General features: G+C 37.8%; 3 protein-coding genes across 18 annotated transcripts; 2 read left to right on the forward strand and 1 right to left on the reverse strand.

Moving 5' to 3' along the window:
• The first annotated feature begins 1,024 nt into the window (after positions 1-1,024).
• Positions 1,025-9,884, forward strand: LOC113699310 (structural maintenance of chromosomes protein 4). Of its 2 annotated transcripts, XM_027219592.2 has the most exons (28): positions 1,027-1,261; positions 1,394-1,483; positions 1,790-1,891; positions 1,975-2,151; positions 2,243-2,373; positions 2,735-2,813; positions 2,893-3,050; positions 3,127-3,202; positions 3,413-3,541; positions 3,630-3,774; positions 4,237-4,367; positions 4,593-4,745; positions 4,830-5,019; positions 5,424-5,557; positions 6,058-6,216; positions 6,595-6,903; positions 6,987-7,163; positions 7,273-7,356; positions 7,436-7,645; positions 7,798-7,887; positions 7,975-8,096; positions 8,208-8,363; positions 8,448-8,555; positions 8,630-8,690; positions 9,008-9,142; positions 9,269-9,356; positions 9,472-9,544; positions 9,624-9,884. In XM_027219592.2, the coding sequence occupies exons 1-28, from the start codon at positions 1,091-1,093 to the stop codon at positions 9,742-9,744; spliced, it is 3,759 nt and encodes a 1,252-aa protein (XP_027075393.2). In that variant the 5' UTR covers positions 1,027-1,090; the 3' UTR covers positions 9,745-9,884. The 2 variants fall into 2 exon arrangements, 1 of the variants encoding a protein (XP_027075393.2); XR_003450402.2 differs by lacking the exons at positions 9,269-9,356; positions 9,472-9,544; positions 9,624-9,884 and having other exon boundaries at positions 1,025-1,261; positions 8,617-8,690; positions 9,008-9,095.
• A 55-nt stretch (positions 9,885-9,939) lies between these two features.
• LOC140010750 (aquaporin NIP2-1-like) lies at positions 9,940-12,965 on the reverse strand. Its single transcript, XM_072058129.1, has 5 exons — positions 12,813-12,965; positions 12,206-12,430; positions 10,707-10,901; positions 10,566-10,627; positions 9,940-10,422 (listed from the first exon to the last, which is right to left on the reverse strand). Exons 1-5 carry the CDS (start codon positions 12,963-12,965, stop codon positions 10,170-10,172), a joined length of 888 nt encoding a protein of 295 aa, XP_071914230.1. The 3' UTR covers positions 9,940-10,169.
• Positions 12,966-15,550: 2,585 nt separating this feature from the next.
• On the forward strand, positions 15,551-19,958 carry LOC113736460 (replication protein A 70 kDa DNA-binding subunit D-like). Of its 15 annotated transcripts, none has more exons than XM_072057012.1 (9): positions 15,572-15,926; positions 16,775-16,871; positions 16,967-17,091; positions 17,184-17,262; positions 17,353-17,488; positions 18,391-18,516; positions 18,727-18,869; positions 18,974-19,081; positions 19,498-19,958. In XM_072057012.1, the coding sequence occupies exons 1-7, from the start codon at positions 15,731-15,733 to the stop codon at positions 18,739-18,741; spliced, it is 774 nt and encodes a 257-aa protein (XP_071913113.1). In that variant the 5' UTR covers positions 15,572-15,730; the 3' UTR covers positions 18,742-18,869; positions 18,974-19,081; positions 19,498-19,958. The 15 variants fall into 15 exon arrangements, with proteins under 15 accessions (XP_071913120.1, XP_071913116.1, XP_071913113.1 ...); XM_072057013.1 differs by having other exon boundaries at positions 19,520-19,958; XM_072057014.1 differs by having other exon boundaries at positions 18,978-19,081.
• The last annotated feature ends 723 nt before the right edge of the window (positions 19,959-20,681 follow it).

Here is a 20,681-nt window from a genome sequence, read left to right on the forward strand (position 1 = left end):
TCACACTCTAGGGCGAAAGCCTCAATTGTGACTTCCACCACCGACCTGCAATCCTTGTATACTAACCCAATTCATACTACAACACTTGAGTAATTAAAAAACAAACAAAAATTAACTTTAGTTTAAATATATACAAAATCTTATTGGATCCTTCAATTAAATTTAATAGGCCATAAAGTAATGAATTCTAATTTTTTTTTACATATTTTAAAATTTCACCTTTTATCCATGAAGAACTACCAAATAAAACATCATCCTATAAATTTAACAAACAAATGCTAGTTGACTATAACATTATAATAAAAAAATAGAGCAAATATGCGAGATTAGAGATGAAGAAAAAGGAAGAAAAGAAAATGTAAAATGGGATAAAAAATAATAAAGAATTCTTTTTGCTAAGTAGTTATCATCTTGACAAAAAAAAAAAAAAAGAACATGGCAACAATCTTAGTTAGATTAGTTTAAAAAAAATAAAAAATAAATAAAAAATAAAAAAGGTGAGGGATGACAGTAATTACTGCAAGAAGAAAAAGAAAAGATGGAGTTGATTTTCTTAAGGAGAAAAAATATTTTAATCCTTTAGGCCAATTGAATCAAAAAAGGGAAGGAAAAATTTGGGTAAAATAATCAAAGGTCGACTTGTCAAAAATATAGACAATACATGTGTCAAAAAGATGGTTAGCTACAGTAACTTAGCTTTCTTTTTATATACAAGGTAGAGATATCATGTCTTAAGCGCAGCCATCAACTTCTGAGCACTCTTTTAGAGTGTAGTGTTCAAATTATTAGAAACGGACGCCATCCACAATCATTGCTAGTTGGAAGTGGGCTTTTCTCACAGCCCAAAGAGGATGAGTTTGTTTTGATATGTTTTTGGGCCTGCCGCGACAGCCTAAGTGATAAGATTCCTCAATATCCGACCATTCCAACTCAAGGCCCAAGAAGATGAAATCAGTTTCCCGCTCAAATATTCCGCCTCCTTCATGGTTCATAACACTTGCTCGGAACCTTTTTTTTTTTGAGTTTTGAAGTTCTCGACTTTAATACTACTACTATTTCATTTTCATTTTGTTGTTTCTCGTTTGTAAAAATGCCGGAGGATATCGAGATGGAATCGGCAGCTCCTGACGACGAGGTAGCAGGCACCGGTTCTCATTCGACTCAGATGGGATCTAGAACTCCTAGGCTCTTCATAAAAGAGATGGTCATGAGGGATTTCAAATCCTACGCCGGCGAACAGCGCGTTGGCCCTTTTCACAAGGTTAGGGTTGCTTTGCTTCACTCCTTTGCGGTGTTTAGCCTTTCTTTCTTTATTTTTTTCCCTTAATCTTCCTGTTTTTGTTCTCTTTTAATTAAGTTCTGATACAGAGGTGTATTGAGCTTTCCTGTGCAGAGTTTCTCGGCCGTGGTCGGCCCAAATGGTAGCGGAAAAAGCAACGTAATTGACGCTATGCTCTTCGTGTTTGGAAAGCGAGCAAAACAGGTGAGTGGAGAACCTCAACTGTCAATTAGTTCAATTCACTAAGAAAACTGAATATGAATTTGGAGCACATTTGGGGATTTTTCTTCTAATTACTTGATCATGAAAGGTGTTTTTGATAAAGAAAATTGAAAGAACTAATAAATTAGAGCATCATTTGAGTTTTGGCGTAGCCACTAGGGCGTTAGGAAGCATATGCATAAACTATAATTTTCCTATCTCGCATATCCTATATCATTGTCATATTTTTCTTGTCTTCAAACTGAAAAAATCGAAGCTTGATCCTGAACGTCTTTGAAATACTTGCAGATGCGTCTCAACAAAGTATCAGAGCTCATTCACAATTCGACTAACCATCAGAATTTGGACAGTGCTGGAGTGTCAGTCCACTTTCAGGAGATAATCGATTTGGTAGTTGATTAAGTTATTTAATTGTGCATTAACATTCAATTTCGTTGGGCAGTAGATGTAAGGTGTCATTTCACTTGCCATAGGATGATGGGACATATGAAGCTGTCCCTGGAAGCGATTTTGTTATAACACGTGTTGCTTTTCGAGACAACTCCTCCAAGTACTATATAAACGACCGGGGAAGTAACTTTACTGAAGTCACGAAGAAATTGAAAGGGAAAGGAGTGGACTTGGACAATAATCGGTTTCTGATCCTTCAGGTTTGGATGTGTTCAATACTTTTATTTGAAAGGAAAAGGTGCTGAGAATGTTTGTAATGGCAACGAACGGAAGCGATTATTGTTTCTTCAGGGTGAGGTGGAACAGATATCATTGATGAAGCCAAAGGCACAAGGACCCCATGATGAAGGATTTCTCGAGTATCTTGAAGACATAATAGGAACTAACAAATATGTAGAGAAAATTGATGAATCATTGAAGCAGTAAGTTACTGAGCTGTTTTCTGCCAAATGTGCTTTCTTTGAACTTTGATGCATCTCTTGGAGTTCTTTTTTTGAGCTAGGACATTGTTCCAGTCTACCTGAAACCTACTGCAGTTCTGACTTTTGAATGGAAGTTATTCCTGGTTGAAATTTCTCTTGTTGCTTCGGCTTAGCCTTCTTTTCTGTTTAAGGTCTATTGGAATCAGTTGGTTTACTTCTGTCCTATCATTTCTAAATTGAAGAAGCCAAAGTTGAATTTGTGCCCTAACTTGTTTTTGCTTTTTTATGTATATTACCTGATGCAAGAGCATTGAATTTCTTTTGTGCCTTGTACTCTAAGATGTGTTTCTTTGCATTATAGGCTGGAAGCCCTTAACGAAAGAAGGTCTGGTGTGGTTCAAATGGTGAAGTTAGCTGAAAAAGAAAGAGATAGCTTGGAGGTACAAATTAGAGTTTTGCACAAATGGATGCTCTGTAACCATTGTTTCATTCAGTTATATCGAATGTGCATTTTATCAGGGGGTGAAAAATGAAGCAGAAGCTTACATGCTTAAGGAACTATCCCTGCTCAAATGGCAAGAGAAAGCTACTAATCTAGCCTGTGCAGATAACACTAAAAAGATTGAGGAACTGCAGACAAATGTTACCAGCCTGGAAGACAATCTTAAAACTGAACGGTAATGGTGCCAGACAATTTTTTGCTACTTGTTTATGTTTCTGCACTCACACAAGAATGATGGTGTCACTTTTCAGGGAGAAAATTCAAGGAAACCACACAATGCTGAAGGAACTTGAAGCTTTGCACTTGAACTATATGAAAAAGCAGGAGGTCCTCCCTATATCTATGCAGTTGTTTTATCCTCCTTCGTCAGAAATTTGGTTTTGGTCTTGTTAAGGAACTTTTAAATGGCCATCTATTATGAAATCTTTTGACAGTTTGAATTCATAGCTTTTGCTACATATCCTTGTGGTTGAATTTGTAGTTTCTTTGATTTTATGCCCTTACTTCCAAAAGATCTTGTTTGATTGGATAATTCAGGAACTTGATAGTGGACTCAGGCATTGCAAAGACGAGTTCAAGGAATTTGAAAGGCAAGATGTGAAGTATCGTGAAGATTTGAAACATTTGAAGGAAAAGATTAAGAAAGTAGTTGATAAACTTGCAAAGGTAGCCTAACTAAAGATATCATTAACTTGATAATGTATGAGAACATTTTCAAGTAGGGACCACATGCTTCTGTTTATCTACACTGCAGGATACCAGAAAAGTTGATGACACCAGGAAGGACTGCGAAGAGTCAACAAATCTGATTCCACAGTTAGAGGCAGACATTCCAAAACTGCAGCAAACTTTGATGGAAGAGGAGAAACTTTTGGATGAGATTATGGAAAACTCTAAAGGTGCTGTCTTCTTTGCGAAGTAGATTTTGGTTTTTACATGTTTAAGTTTCGATGTCCCCTTCTCTTTGTTTTTCTTTTCTTATGAAGTTTTAATCACCTCCATCTCTGCTTTTCATTTATCATTACTTTCCCTATTTTCATTTCTGTTGAATCATGTGGAGGCATAATTTAAAACTTCTATAGTGCTGAAATTTAGTTCTTGCTCACATTGGAAAACTTCTGCATGTTTTTATCTCAGTATCTGTCAGATAGATTGTTAAGTTACTTTAGTTTCAATGATGCTGATTGATGAGACATCAGATTTATGTAGTTTGAATTGAAGACTTTCAGTGCCTTGTATTTTGGCCTTAAATCTAGTCTTTGTGTTTTTCTCCATCCTACCATCAATTGCATTTTTTTTGTTTTTAAGTTTCTCCAAGTCAGTTTCTGATTTGTCCTCTCTTCAATGTTTTCAATGAGCAGTTGAAACTGAGGTTTTCCACAAGGAGCTTGCTGAAGTTCGTTCTGAACTACAACCGTGGGAAAATGAACTGATTGAGCACAAAGGAAAACTTGAAGTTGCATGTACTGAAAGTAAACTTCTGAGTGAAAAGGTTAGTATCCTACCAAGATAAATTTCAATGAGCACATTAATTTAGTGTATAATACCTTAGGGCAAGCAGACGTATCTTGCTTGCTATTCCCTTGAGTTAATTTTCAGACTGCAGACTCAAATGTTCAAGAACTTTTTGGTATTTTACTGCTTATGTTTTGAAGCTCTTCCAGTGTCTGTTTGAAATGGATGGGATTTGCCTGATCATTGTGTTTGATCATTTCAGCATGATGCTGGTCGTGCTGCTTATGAGGATGCTCAAGAACAGATTAGGGAAATACATAGGAGAATTGATGCAAAGGTCTCAAGTATTACAAGCATCCAGAGTGAGTTACAGAAGAACAAGCTAGAGGCATTAGAAGCTCGAGGGGTTGAAAAAGTGTGTCTTTGATTTGTTGATTTTGCTTTCTTCATTTGTACTTACTTTGATAAGTTGAAATGCTGAGGCATTTGAAACTTGCAGAACTGCCTTGAAGAACAAGAAAAGTTAGTTCTTCTCGAACAGGCTGCTAGACAAAAGGTTGCAGAGCTCATGTCCGTAATGAATTCTGAAAAGAGTCAAGGATCTGTCTTAAAAGCGGTATTGCGGGCTAAGGAATCAAATGCAATACCAGGAATATATGGTCGAATGGGCGATTTGGGTGCAATTGATGGTGAGTACATATTTTCCTTTTATATTATTGCACATTTCAATGTCTCTTTTGTTGTTGGAAGTGAGAGAATTCTGTGCTAAACCTAGGATCTGGGTGCTAAGCATTTTCATGTGCAGTATCTATCTATCATGAAAGCAAGGGAAACATATGAAGTAACTTCCTTTAAATTGATTTCTGACTCTTCAGTGATTCTAGTCTTTGAATAATAAAGTGGTTCCTGCTATCAAATGGAATTCTTTTTGTTATCCTCTTTTTCTTTGGCAATGGTTAAGTATTCTATTGGTGATTTGAGTAATGTTTGAAACATTTGCACTGTTATTCTGGTCTTGCAGAAGTGTACACTTCTGTGGCAATGTTTTGTTTTACAGTACATATCTTAATCTGTTTGCGAAATGTTTTTGCAGCAAAATATGATGTTGCAATATCAACAGCATGTCCTGGACTTGATTATATTGTGGTTGAAACAACTGCAGCAGCGCAAGCTTGTGTCGAGCTCCTTCGGCGCCAAAACCTTGGTGTTGCAACCTTCATGATTTTGGTAGATTGTTGGTCTTAAACTAAGTGGTTTGCGCATGCAGTGTCCAAGCTTTTTGTGTTAATGATTTTTTCAGAACAGTTGTATTGAGTGGCCACGTGAGTGTCCTAATTGGCTTAATCTGTGCGGTTTTTATACTTGCATGCATTGTGGTGATTATTATAGTTCTAGGTGTTCCCTAGGGTCTGCTTCTTTGATGACGTTTTTACTTTATTGTTGCTGTTGACACTGGAGATGCTGAATTTTTATGTGCCAAGGGATCCGGTTATTCAACTATCCATTTCATTATCAGGCAATACCATCTATATGTGAAAATGGACAACTGGCAACAGTTATTGCATCACTTTACGGTTAAAGAAAATAAAACATCACTTTTGGGTACTGCAACTCATGACTTTGTGACAAATTTGATATGTACAAAGCTTTAGTGGGCTATACTAACTGTGAAGATATGTATTTAATGTCTTTTAGTTGTCTAATTATTTGTCCCACTTGTTTTGCAGGAGAAACAAGCCAACTTTTTGCCAAGACTGAAGGAGAAAGTTAGCACACCTGAAGGAGTTCCCCGACTGTTCGATTTGATTACGGTTCAGGATGAAAGAATGAAACTTGCCTTTTTTGCTGCACTAGGGAATACTGTTGTTGCGAAAGATATTGATCAGGTTGATCATTACGTGTTCTGCAGGATATTTTCTTCTCTCAGTAGTTTGTAGGAACAGAATGTTCTGCCTCTACTTCAGATTATCCATCTTTAGAGAAGCTTGCAGAGGTTCTGAATGTTGAAATAATATTGCTACAAAAGTTCTGCAGAATGCAGGAAAATCTAAATCGACGTGGAGAAAGGCTATTCATACTTTTGTGAAGTGTTAATTTTCTTTTTTCCAGTACAACAAAGTTTGGTCAGAAGAACGGAAAGCAAATATTTTTTACTGTTGTCGTAACTTCTTGCATAAGCCTTGATCTTGGCGAAATACTGTCATTTCATGTGATTTTACAAGAAAAACAAATATATTATCATGCATTCTTCTCTGATTATGTAGGCAACACGCATAGCGTATGGTCGAAACAGAGAGTTCAGGCGTGTTGTAACTCTTGATGGTGCTCTCTTTGAAAAATCTGGTACAATGAGTGGTGGGGGAAGTAAACCCCGTGGAGGCAAGATGGGTACAGCTATACGAGCTACTAGTGTCTCTGCAGAAGTTATTGCAGATGCTGAAAAGGAGCTCTCTATGCATGTAGAAGGTTTGAATCATCTACGCCAAACAATTGCAGATGCTGCAAAGCATTACCTGGCTTCAGAGAAATCAGTTTCACATTTGGAGATTGAACTAGCAAAGAGTCAACAGGAGGTTCTGTCCAATTTGTTCATGTGCTATGACTGTTCCCATGTTGTGCTTGATTATCAGTTTAATGAAAATCAATTTTGTCTCAGGTTGACAGTTTAAAGTCACAGCTTAGTGATCTAGAAAAGCAACTCGAGTCTCTAAAGTTGGCTTCTTTTCCCCGAAAAGATGAGGTTGATAGACTTGGAGAATTGAAGAAAATAATATCTGCTGAAGAAAACGAAATAGATAGACTTACACAAGGTTCAAAGAAGTTAAAGGAGAAGGTATGTGATTCTGCAGTCTTTACTGGTCTGGCATCTTCGCCAATTTAGTTCCTTTCTTTTGATTTTTCTTGCAACATTTAGTTTTAACTATCTTTATTCGACTAATTAGGCTATGGAGCTTCAGAAAAAGATTGAGAATGCAGGCGGTGAAAGGTTGAAAATTCAAAAGTCAAAAGTTGATCGAATTCAGTCTGTAAGCTCTTGAAATAACCAAAACAGATGTAAGGTTCTGTTAATACGCTTCATAGTTACTGAAGCTACTCATTTGGCAGGACATAAACAAAAACAGGACAGAGATCAATCGCCGCAAAGTTCAAATCGAAACAGGTGAGAAAACAATAAAGAAACTGAGCAAGGGGATTGAAGAATCAGAGAAGGAGAAAGAACGGCTTAATGGACAGAAAGAATCATTAAAAACAACCTTCAAAGAGATTGAGCAGAAGGCATTTATTGTTCAGGAGAATTATAACAAGACACAGAAGGTTAAGCTTAATCTAACAATTTTTTCATTGGAAAGTGTTTAGCTCATGGTTGTTATGCTTGTTTGTTGTTTTTCTCTTTTCTGGCATTAGTTATAATGAACAAAGACTTGCTTTCAATAAATGGGAGAAATTTTCCTGTCCTGATATTGCAGCTAATTGATCAGCACAAAGATGTGCTGGACAAAGCCAAATCTGACTATGAAAAGCTGAAGAAAACTGTGGATGAGTTGCGGGCCTCAGAGGTTCTGTTATGCTGGCCTCTTTTTTGACTTTCACTCTCTAATCTCTTTTGTGCATGACAATAATGTAAATACCATTTAGTGATGCAGGTTGATGCTGAGTACAAGCTTCAAGACATGAAGAAGATTTACAAAGAGCTGGAAATGAAGGGGAAAGGATACAAGAAAAGGCTAGATGATCTGCATATTTCTCTCACCAAGCACATGGAGCAGTAAGCAATTGAATCTCTCAACGAATTATTAAACCCCCCTGTCCTCATGATATATATGGATGAAAGATTGTCTTTTATGTCCATTACACATTTTTCTCTTCTTTTTCTTAGAATTCAGAAAGATTTGGTGGACCCAGAAAAGCTCCAAGCAACACTGACAGATGAAGTTCTTGGAGAGACTGGTGACCTTAATCGAGCTCTTGAGATGGTGGCCCTCCTTGAAGCTCAACTGAAAGAGATGAATCCAAATCTTGATTCGATTTCCGAGTATCACTCTTCGTCAATTTTATGAAGTAGGAATTTAAAATGTATTTCCTTAACTTCTGTGCTGAAGAATTTCCACTCTGTCAGGTATCGGCATAAAACATCTTTGTACAACCAAAGAGTTGAAGATCTTAATCAAGTTACACAACAGCGTGATGAGAAAAGGAAGCAATACGATGAATGGAGAAAGAGAAGGTAGGCTTTTGGTTCTTCTAATGAAGTATCTGTTTGCTTCAATCATGACAACTATATGTAGTTGTGCATTTCAGGTTGGATGAGTTCATGGCAGGTTTCAACATAATATCATTGAAGCTAAAAGAAATGTATCAGGTCTGTTCAAGGAGTAGTTCGCAATCTCATTCGCTTTGTGTGCCCCATCTCCAAGCTTAGCTTTGTCTGTTGGATATTTGTGCTAGTTATCCAGAAGGCTGAATTACCAATACAACAATTTGAACTTTCTGAAATTTGCCAGATCATAATAATAGGCACTGCTACCGATGATAAAATACCATATAGGATTGATAAATTAGTTGGTGGGCAACTGGCTACCTGTGATTGTTCTCGAACTGTTTTCAGCATTTCTTTGAACTACACTGCTGCTAGCCGTTTTCATTCATTGATGAAGGTCATTTTTTATTTTATTGCAGATGATTACTCTTGGAGGTGATGCAGAACTTGAGTTGGTGGACTCTTTGGATCCTTTTTCTGAGGGTGTTGTTTTCAGTGTCAGACCACCTAAAAAGAGCTGGAAAAACATTGCAAACTTGTCTGGAGGTGAAAAGGTATTTGGTTAAGTTTTAAACCTTCATTGTTCTTCTGGCCTTTATTACATGGTATCCAACTAAGTCGATGGTTCTTTAAAAACTTATGTTTGGAGTCTAATCTTGTGAGTTGACTCTTAATTTCAGACTCTCAGCTCTTTAGCTCTTGTTTTTGCACTTCACCATTATAAACCCACTCCATTATATGTGATGGATGAGATCGATGCAGCTTTGGGTACGTTACGTGCCTATTACAGATGTTGCTTGGATTTTTTTTTTATTTCAATTTGACCCACAATTTGTCATCTTTTCCATGTTTTTGATTTCTTATTTCTTTATTTGTTGAATAGATTTTAAGAATGTTTCAATTGTGGGGCACTATGTGAAAGACCGTACCAAGGATGCACAATTCGTAATTATCAGGTACATTTGAAGGGGTCATATATCATCCTTTTTACATGCGTGAGTTGTTTCAAACTTTCTGTTCTGTGCAACAATGCAGCCTCAGAAACAACATGTTTGAGCTGGCTGATCGACTTGTTGGGATCTACAAAACTGACAATTGCACCAAAAGTATCACCATCAACCCGGGAAGTTTTGTGGTGTGCGGAAAGGCTGCTTGAGGCTTTTGCTTTACTTGTTGAATTTATCAATGTTGTTTACTCTCATGTCTCACTTGCCTTCTCTTGGCCAAGGTCGGACTGCATTGTGAGCTTGTAAGTTTGAATTATGTATTTATTGGCCAACATGTTGTTTTAAATTATTGGTTTTGCCTTTCTTTAAAGCTTGTTAAAATCATCGGAAAAAGAGAAATGAAATGAAAAAAATTGAAGCATGATAGATAGCTGTCTTTGCGGTGGCATTTTGAGTTTAGCTGGGTTGTCCGGAGCTTACAGTACAGTCTCAAGTTCTGTCACTTGTTTGTCATTTACTGTTTACTTAAATAGCCCCTTTACGTAGCAATTCAATTTGCAAGATACAAAAGTGTAATGCGCAACAGCCATACAAAGAAATTGTAGATTATCGGGGATTTTGTTGAGGTGTAACGTTAGAGTGAGTTGAGCGGGTCATCATCTGCAATGCTTTCCTGATTGCTCCTCATTCGCCGGAGTTGAAATGAAAGCGAATTTGATATTGCGTGAACTGGCTTGTCCGTCACCCGAATGAAATTGTAGGACCATGCTCCAAGCAATGTTCCACATACAGGTCCAACAACGTACACCCAAATCCCCTCGTAGTAATTGCTTGCTATTGCTGGACCAATGCTCCTTGCCGGGTTCATGGATCCTCCCGAGATTGGCCTATCAGAAACAAGGAAAGACAACATCGCGAGTGTAAGCCCGGCTGTCATTCTACTTTCTTGGTGGAAGAAAGGAAGTGGATTTGAGGTTTTCCAGCTTTTGGCTGCTGCGTATGAGCGGATACCAAGGCAAAGTTCACTTACCCAGCCAAAATGGAAGAAATGCAGACGGCGGAACCAACCGCAATACCTGCGAGCTCCCCTATCTGCATGAATCCAAGTGTGACAAGTATTACCGTGCAGTAGTGCTAATTGATCTGTTTAGACGGATATTAGTGCTCTTACTGCTTTGGTATCAGTTGCCACTGCAGAGGTGACGAACATCATAGAGAACGTCACAACTATTTCCATTACCAGAGCTTGAATGGTTGTTCCGGAGGGGGATGTAGTTCCAACATGTTCAATTGGGCGGAGCAATACGTGGAGTGTGAATCCAGCTGAAATTGCTCCTGTTAGCTGGGCTCCTGCGTAAAACGGTGCCTGTTGTAAATCCAAGTCCAGCGCTTTAGTTGTGTAGCACTTGCATGTCAAAGACTGATACTTACACATGTAGGAACCATAACCTAAGAATACTTTGTACCACTTAATTTCCTTAACGTTTTAACAAGATAAACAATTGATGATCTTTCCCACGAAACGTTGCTGTGAGGCCACTAGTTCCTTTTGGCGCTCACATTGATGACAGGATTCAAAGTATTAATGCCTGGCCCACGCATCCAATAATTACAGGAACCCAAGATGGATGGACGTGTGAGCGGAGCACGAGACTACAGGCTGTGTGGTTCCGCTCTCATTTTTAATGAAATTTAAGAAGGACCAACAAATTTTGGATCCCACAAATATCAAAAGCAAACGGAGAAATTAAATAAAGAAATTGACGAATCCAAATCTGCATTTTGTGATTATCTGGAAGCTGCTAGGCAGCACTCTGTTTTTCTTTTTTCTTTTAACCATTGTTAAAAAGCTTCTTAGGAGATTATTATCTACCCAAACAAACTTTAGGTTGTAACCAGACAAGAGGATTCTTGTCTGAGTTTCTTCAAGCCAATGAGGAAACGTTCATTGGAAATAACATTTAACATTTTGATTGAGTTTTAAAATTGAAAAATTTTGTGGGTTTTGTATAACAATCACCAAGCACATCCCAGGGCAAATATGATAGACCTAGTTGGTATACTGAATTGGTAGTTACGAAGTAGAATAAATTCATGGAGAATATTCTTGATTTTTTATACAGCTGTGGACGCTCATGTCGGTGCAACAAATTGTGACTAAACTCCTTTAATCTGTACAACTTCAACATTATAGAGTATAAAGGCATACAGTAGTATCCTATGATCAATTGAAGGTGTCCAAATATAGTTTAAAGCCATACGAGAATTGCTGACAGCCAAATACTTGCTACGTCTTGATTCTCAAACCAAGCACTCATAGAATGATTATTATTATTCATTTTACCCCAAAAAAAAAATTACAGAATGATTATTCAGAAAAATATTCCCTGCTCTCTTATTTTATCTTAATTTTTTAATGCAGATGTCGCTGTTTTTGTAACTTAAGGTTCGTAAAGCCAAAGAAAAAATTTGTGGTGATCAAGTAACTATCAAAAAGCGAAAAAAAAAAAAAAAAAAAAGAAAAAGAGAGAGCAAAAGATCAATTCAGCGATTGCCCCTACCAACGGTAACTTGCAAGAGCAGTGAAATTGGAAGATGGAAGAAGGTGCAATAAAATACTACAAGTAGAAGAGGAAAGAAGAGCGGAGAGTTAGATAGGGGGTTCATCACCTGCTTCCATGGGAAGTGTCGGACAGCAGCAAAAGCCAAGGTGACAGCAGGGTTCATGTGGGCACCGGAGATATGTCCAACTGCATAGATCATAACGGTGACGATGAGTCCCCCGGCCACCGACGCTCCCAGCTTCGAGACTTTGTGTTCGTCGCTCGCACTTAGAGCCGCCGAACCGCATGTCACGAATACCAACATATACGTCGCTATTATCTCCGCTGTAACCTACACTACACTAACCTCCCACATCTCAGTCATTCATCACAAAACTCACAATTCACAAACTTGGCCAGAATTGACAATCACTATGAATTTTTTTTTTTTTTTTAAATAATGATTCCAAAATCTGATGTTTGATTTGAGTCAAGGTAGAAAACTCAAGCAAGCAGCCACCGGAAACCCTACGCCGGACAATAAATAAGGAACATTGCATGCATGCGGGTACGAAGTACAAATTTTAAATCTTAGCTGAATCATGCTTTGTAAAGGTCCATTAGGTGAATGGTTATCGAATATGAATGCTTGTAAACTCGAATAAAACGTAAATATTAAACGGATTAAATGCCTTTTTTCTTTTTTTTTTTGGTATCTCACTCGTATATTATACCTTCCTGATAAATCCAGGCGGATAACATTCTCCATACAGTCTCCCAAGGTTACTACTCAAAGGCATCTGCGATATCTGCTGTCTTTCGGTTGAAACCGATCCATGTTCCTCTTTTCTGGAAGAAGCATTGACCTTTGCCTGCCCATTCTCCATGAATCTCTGAATATATTGGGGGGGCTGCAAATTAACTTGCTTCTTCAAATACAGGGAAAACCAATTGAGCTTCGTCAAGCTAGGGCGAAGAAGAGATTGACTCGCGCCTCCAAGTAAGTGTCTAATGTGGCGTACGGTTGATTTATATACACTTAGATACCATCTTCAACCTTTTATATATATATATATATATAACAAGTTAGGGGAAAGGCTTATTAGGGGAAAAGCTTTATTAGATGATCACATATCCTTTCCCAACCTCCACATCGGGAATAATGGACATGTCCCTCGTACATTTTTATTTGCCAATTTGGCTTCAGATTCCCTTGTCTGAATATGATGCTGTATTTCCACTATTACCTAACTAGTATACTTCTCATTCATTTTCTCTTTCATATAATAAGGTAACATGTGTGAGTGTGTTTTTTTTTTTTTTCTTTTTTCCCTTGAAAAAGTAACACGTGTGTTTCAAACTTCCAGAAAACTAATACTATATGTTATCCGAGACAATAGAATCAGTGCGTGGTATGGTCAAATTGCCATAATATCATTGGGCACTACGGTCCTCATCAAAGGACTTGATATGTTACATAGATTCAGAAACTTTTATTACACGTACAACTCAAATCATAAACTACACTTTTTTTTTTTTTTTTTGTCAGTGTCCGGGTCGTCGATTCTTACGGGACCCGACTAATCTCCTGTGATCCGGAAGAGGAGGCCCCACTCCACACCGAGCACGTTAACAACGGGACTCGAACTCTGGATAAACCAGGAAGGTCGCCATACCCTAAGGAGGGGGAGCGCATCGCTCAAGTTATTCCGTGGAAACAGAAGACCGAAGACCGGCCACATAAGGTGACAAGTTTTTTTGTAGGAGACAAGGATTGAGCCCCTGATCTCCAGCATCACTCAATAGAGTGATGACCACTGGACAAAAAATGGCCAGTGGCTCAAATCATAAACTACACATAGAGGTCTTTCCAATTGTCCATGTTCGACAGAATCCGCTTTTTAATACATTTTTTTTTCACTGCTTTTGAGAATCTCATAACAAGAAAATCCACCCAAGTATTAATAATAAAGAATAGAAAGACGATAACTAAGGAAAATATCAAGTTAATAAGTCCCACTACCATTCTAGAAGGGATACAAGGTCGCCTACCGCCTTTTGAATGGTTATATCAAAAGAGAAACCTAACGTACACGCACCAGATTAATTCCGGTCGTCACTTTGTTGCATTGCACTGTTAAATCGAAAGTTAGGAGTACCGATTAATGCGGAGGAACAGATGGCCCAATCATATTGAGTGTTTGCTGATGTCGGAAAGTGGCGGAAGGTTGTAGCAGCTTGGAAGTCCTTCATTACTAAATGGCAACGGCTATCTCGTCCCAACGTCGTCAAGGTTAAATGGCAAAGTTAGGGGGTGAACGAACATTCATGTTTTGATTTTGGAGCAAATTCCTAACATAAAACCGTGATTTTTAAGTTGATTAATTCTTCCAAATGCGGCGCCCATCCTAATGATATAGAATTTACCTCAAGTATCAATAAACGCCGTTGCCATGGAGGGCATTGTCCTTGCGTTGCTTGTTCTGCACATATCGGTCCAATGATCAGGATGGCTCTTAGGTTCTTTTCGGCTTTCAGATTCATAGTTCGAATTCTGCGCTTAATAGAAAGGGGTTTCGAATTCGGTTGTTGTCAGAAGCCCAACACTCAATCAATGCGGGGTGGTTAAGTGGATCTGCTGAATGTGTTTTATGTCATGGTGAGGAGGAAACTATGGACCATCTGTTTTTCATGTGCCCTCGAGTCCGCAGCAGTATGGACTAAAGTACATGCATTGTGCCCTGTAAACAGAGGATCATGCCCTGGTGCTTGGAAATAGAATGGCTAACTCAGCTTTAGAGCAGCAAGTCTTTTATTGACAGAATTCAAAGGTTGGCCCTGGCCATAAGGCCCATAACGGTCTATCATGCATGGCGAGCAAGAAATTGGGTAATGTCTCAGCAAGTCCCTACCTCTCCCAATGGCATCAAGAATAGTATTGCATCTGAAATGCGGCGTGTTAGCATTTCTTGGCGAGGAGTTCCAAAATCAAGAGTTGGCTGCAGGTGTTTAATCGTGGAATGGGGGATTACTCACAAGTGTTGTGATCATGAGTAGATAGGCTCTGCTTGTTCTTTAAAATTTGTATGGTACATAGGCGATAATATGATGAATAGGGAGCTATCTGCTGCATTGGGTAAATTCCTTGCTCTATTCAATAAAAGCTTCACATTTGCTCCAAAAAAAAAAAAGGGACTACAAGACCAACAATTCCATGATGAAAACAGCTGAGCTAGGTTAAAGGAAAATCAAGATTGAAATCACCAACAAACAAACAAGCTAATTCTTATTATTAACATAACACTCTAACAGCCAATGAGTGTTACTATTCATTTGCTTTTTTTCGTCGTCGTCGTCGTCCGCTGTAGCATCTCAAATCATTCATCTTTTTTTTTTTTCCTTTTCTTTTTTTTTATTAATTATTTATTCCTTTTTTTTTCTATTACTACAAGGCCACGCGGCCTACTCCTTTGTTTTCTTTTTTATTACAAGGCCACGCGGCCTACTTCGTTAGCTGGATCACTTTTTCCTCTGTCATTTTTCTGTCCTCTTTTTCCTCTCTTGTGTATCATCTTCGCATCTCAATGGCCTGCGAAAAACTTTTCCAGCTTGATTTCCTTAATGAAGTTTTGTTTCTGCCGCTCATTACCCTATGGTTTACTGTTTACTCAGTTTGCCCGTTTCGCTCTCTTTTGCTTGCTGGATATCTCACTGTTGTTTCTTCATCAGCTGCTTTTTGTTTTCATTTTCAGCTGGCGTCTCTCAAAAAACTTCATCGGAATACTTTCCCAGACCGTTGTCCTTAACGGAGTTTCTTCTTGCTCAGCCCCGCCAATCTTCATTTTCAGGTGACCTGTTATTATTATTATTTTTTTACGTCTTTTCTGGTCTCTTTTTTTCCCTTATGCTTTACCAGTTTCTGTTTTTCCGCGTATTTTTTCGCCTTCTTCTATCTAAACGTTTTTGGGTCAACAGCTCCTGCTTTTTTCCCTGCTCGATTTGTCGTTGTTTTTTGAGCTGGTCTCGGGGAAACTTTTCCACCTTCTTTTTTCCCACAGGTGGCCTCAGGAAAACTTCAGGCCACCCTTCGTCGTTTATGCCCTTGCCGTTCTTTGGGTGCTTTTCCCCCCTTTTTTGGGTTCGTTTCTTCCTTTTCATTTTCATCTGTGACGGCAGAGATACTGATTTTATTGCATTCTTCTTTTTTTATGTTTTATTGTTGATTCTGGTTTTTATGTTGTTCCATTCCTTTTTTCCCTTTTGAGTCTTTGATTTTTTTGTTATGTCAGCCTGTTCTCTTCACTGTTTTCCCGTTTTTCCCCTCGTTCTTTGTTTATTTATTTCGCGTCCTCTTTTCCCCTGGGTTTTTCCTTTTTCTTTCTTTTTTCAGAACAATCACTATAATACTATCACTATAAGTTCCAAAAACATTATTCCATCATAAGAATTGTCTTCTTTATTAAACTGCTTTTAGTAATTATTGCAACTGTACAAGAGAATGAACAGAGCTGCGAATTTGTCAAAGTCTCTGCCTTAACCAGTCACACCTCCCCAACGATGCTGGATCACAGCATAAACCATAATAATGTCTCTCATTTGTGAAAACTGCAAAAGGGAAGCAAGTTTTTTCTATGTTTTCTGTTTTGCCTTTCCTTGCATTGCTGCCTAATTGTCTGCATGCGTTGTTTAACTGCAGATGTAATGGGGATCGTTGTTCATGCTTTCCCTGCACGAGATGTTTATATGGAAGGGACTATGCGCCATGGGAGAGACTATGTCATAGTTGACCACATGTTACCGTTTCATTGTGGTTTACCTTACTTTTGTTCTTCGTTTGAGCCCTTTTTCCCTGTGTTAGATAATCTTTTGATTTGTGACCTTGCCGCAGTAAACGTCCAATTCTTTTGACTTTGTGGAAGGATTTTGAATCTATCGAGGGCTGTGTTATTGATGAAGCAATGCCTACCATGCCTATTATTATCGCTATGAGAGTTAGGGTCTTAACGGAAAATTGTATGTCGCTCTTTTTCCTTGTGCATTATGTTTTGTTTCCTTGATGCCTGGTTGGTTTATTTTTAGTTGCCTCGCTTGTTTTGTTGTACTAGATATATCATTGTCGACCCAGCCATCTTCTGTTATACTTGTTGCTCCTGATGGTTTGGAGGCACGCGAGCTTGACTGCTGGTTGGTTTTTATACTTTTGAATTGCTGTTCATTAGTGTGTGGCCTTTTTTATTCTGTTATGAGCTTACTTTTCTTTGTTGTTTCTTGTAGGTGTGAAAGAAATATCTCGGAATTAGTTCATATGATTTTTGACAATAAATCATACACTGATCCAGCTATTCTTTTACCTCCTGTTCGTGCTCCAACTCTTACTGCAATCTCCAGCGTTGCATCATTCACTCGCTTTGTTAGTGACTTTCTATTTTTATACTGCAGCTTTTTCCTTTGCTGTTGTTTTTCCCCTTTTCTGTAGTTGTTTTGCTGAGTAGTTGCTACTCTCTGTTGTTTTGAGGATCGAGCAACCGTCTGGATTAAGGGCCGTGTTGAAATTGCGTGTCCAATGACTCGCTTTTGGCATCTCGCCTGCCCCCACTGTTATCATCCATATGATTTTTTCACCACCTTAGGGATCTGGTGTCTTTCTTGCGGTCTGGGAATGTCTATTTTTTTAAGGTTCATTCCATGTTTGGTATTAGTTAGTTGCTTTGGTTCCAATTAGTCTTTTTTTTCAAATGGCTTTGTTTTCTCCTGCTGGTTATTTCCTTTCGCTTGCGTAGGGTATGGATTAGATTTTTTTATTCATGACGATACTGGCTATGTAAGTGTTGTCACTCTGGGTGCTGAAGCTGAAAAGATAATTGGACTTAGTGCATTTCAATTGTACCAGACTGTTGATGACGAGGTTGTGTTTTCCTTTCCACTGTTCGAAGCTTTGTTCGCTGTAGTTGTGCCTTGCTATCAGCTATTTTCTTATCCCCGTTTTTTTATCAGTGCAGTTTTTTGGCTTGTATAGACAAGTTCACCGTCACCTAGAACGGAAGAACCTGTTGTGTTATATAAAGCATTCCTCAGATGTGATTAGGTCAACGGCCATCGCCAAGTTCACAGTTGTTACTTGCTATTTGTGTTAGGATCAAGGCTGCTTTTCCGATTGCCATGTTGCTCTTGGCTATTGGCCTTTTTGATCTTTTGAGCCTTTGAGTCTGATGTTATGTATGGACTGTATTTTGTCTGTTAGGTTACTTTTTTACTTGATCTGTAATTCAGTTGCTTGTAAATAATGAGGAGCCTTTATCCTTCCACATTCAGAGTTTGGTTCCAATAACCAATTGTTTAAGGACCTTTGTCAGCAATGCCTCTGTGTCAGCAATGCCCAGTTGTGGCTTTTTTCACACGGGATTTGCGCCTTGGATGTTTAAGACATTCCCAGTTCCGGTACTACATTTGTTTCCCTCCATCCCATTTACCTACTGAAAACTTGTGGAGTGATTAATTTTGTTTGAGAAGAAGCTCTTTTTTTTATGCGCGTTTCTTGCTGTGATTTTATTTTTTAAGGATGAAGAAAAGAAAAGCATGTAGAAAATTTGTCACGGATTGCATGTGCATTGTTTTGGTATTTTATGCTTTATTGAATTGATAAAACAGGGGATGACACTGTAATTGGGAATGGTGAGGATGATGATGGAGCAGGGCCATGTGGTGGAAAGTTCAAGAAGTTATTAATTTTCTCTGGGAATGATTACCTAGGCTTGAGTTCCCACCCAACTGTTATCAAGGCCGCAGTAAAGGTAATTTTTTTTTAATCAATATGTTGTTATGGATTCTCCTGATATCAAACGGAGAATTTTGGTTAATAACTTGTGTTGTGTTGTGGTTTCCCCTGACAAATTAGGCAGCTCAGTTGCATGGGATGGGACCTAGAGGTTCTGCATTAATTTGTAGTTACACAAATAACCACAGGTTGCTGGAGTCGGCGTTGGCAGACTTAAAGAAGAAAGAGGTAGTTTCAAAATTTTCATTCAGTACCCAGTAAATGCAGATTTTTCAAAAGGTTTTATTGATAATATTTTTATTTCAGAACTCTAAACAATCAAGTGATAAGAAAAATGGTTATGACAATCCATATGACAAAATTTTTAGTTAGGTGTGATTCAACTAGGTCTTGGTTGCAATGAAGCTTAAACCCAATGAATTGGTTCTTGCCTCCCATGTCTATTGCAGCAATATATTCATTATAGATTTCATTTCTTTAGAAGGCAACATATATCACGTATAAACAAATTGGATGTAACTTCCTATTTCATGTACTATGGTCAATAGATGGTCAAACTTTACCTGCTATGCTTTTGATCGTAATGAAGGGTTGATGCTGCTGGATTTAGACTGATGAATTCTTGCTCTAATGTCACATATTAGGATTGCCTTCTTTGTCCCGCAGGCTTTGCAGCCAACATGGCACTTATCACAGCAGTTGGAAGTGTTGGTTTGCTGTTAGCTGAAGGGGGAAAACCTAAAAGGGATGAAAGAGTTGCCATTTTTTCTGATGCACTCAACCATGCATCAATTATCGATGGTATCCGCCTTGCTGAGAAACAAGGGAGTTTAGTCAAGATTGAGCGTTTGTATTGGTCTTTATACTGGCGCCTTCGTTTAACCATTACGTTTCTTGCATCGATGCTGCTGGCTTCTGCAAATTCAAAATGCTCTTCGGAAATACAAATGTCTCCGTGGTCTTCAACAAGGAAAAATACTTGTATTCATACCCCAGTCCCGTACATCCCTTGCTGTTTTAATTTTCGGAATCAACGGCATAGAAATCATGTATCCATGGCATCATACATTTCACCTTTAATATATTAGTAGCTTTGATTACCAAATTAGTATATCGCATCCATTACCAGATTAGCTTGTTCTATTTGTTCAGCGGTTTTCGATTGTTAACCAATACATATACCTCCACTATTACTTTTGATCTAATATTACTTATTAACAAAGCCAACTACTATTTACACAATTTTAATCCTTCATGGACATTCACGTTTTATATTCCACCGCGTGAAGCGCGGTTTACCTCTCCTAGTACATACATAATAACTATAACATAATAAACACCTATCTCTATAATAGTTGTTAAATGCATTTAAACATAATTATACTATGAAGTTTGCTCTTTTAGCACTAAAATGAATTAGATAATCTACAAAAAAAAAAAAAAGTCTTAACAACTCAATATGTTTATCTTAATGTCAATGGAAATACATATTTTAAATAAAATAACATTAATTAGTGCATTTAAAATGAAAATTATTTGTTTATATTTTTTTATTGTAGCACTTTTTAATGTATTTTATGTGAGATAAAAATATAATTAAAAAAACGTATTAAGAAGTTTACTTAGAGAATCTTTATTTTTTTTTGAAAAAAAATATCGAATTCAAAGAAAATACAAAGCAAGGTATGAATACAACATAAAAATACCAAATAGCATCTTATTGACTCATCAAAAATTTGTGAAAGTTGCAAGGTAAACAAAAATTATTAAAACCAATTTGTTTACAATTTGAAGGAAGAAAGATAGACGCAGGAAAACTTGTGGAAAA

Source organism: Coffea arabica, chromosome 7c (assembly GCF_036785885.1).
Source record: "Coffea arabica cultivar ET-39 chromosome 7c, Coffea Arabica ET-39 HiFi, whole genome shotgun sequence".
In the NCBI taxonomy this organism is placed as follows: domain Eukaryota; kingdom Viridiplantae; phylum Streptophyta; class Magnoliopsida; order Gentianales; family Rubiaceae; genus Coffea; species Coffea arabica.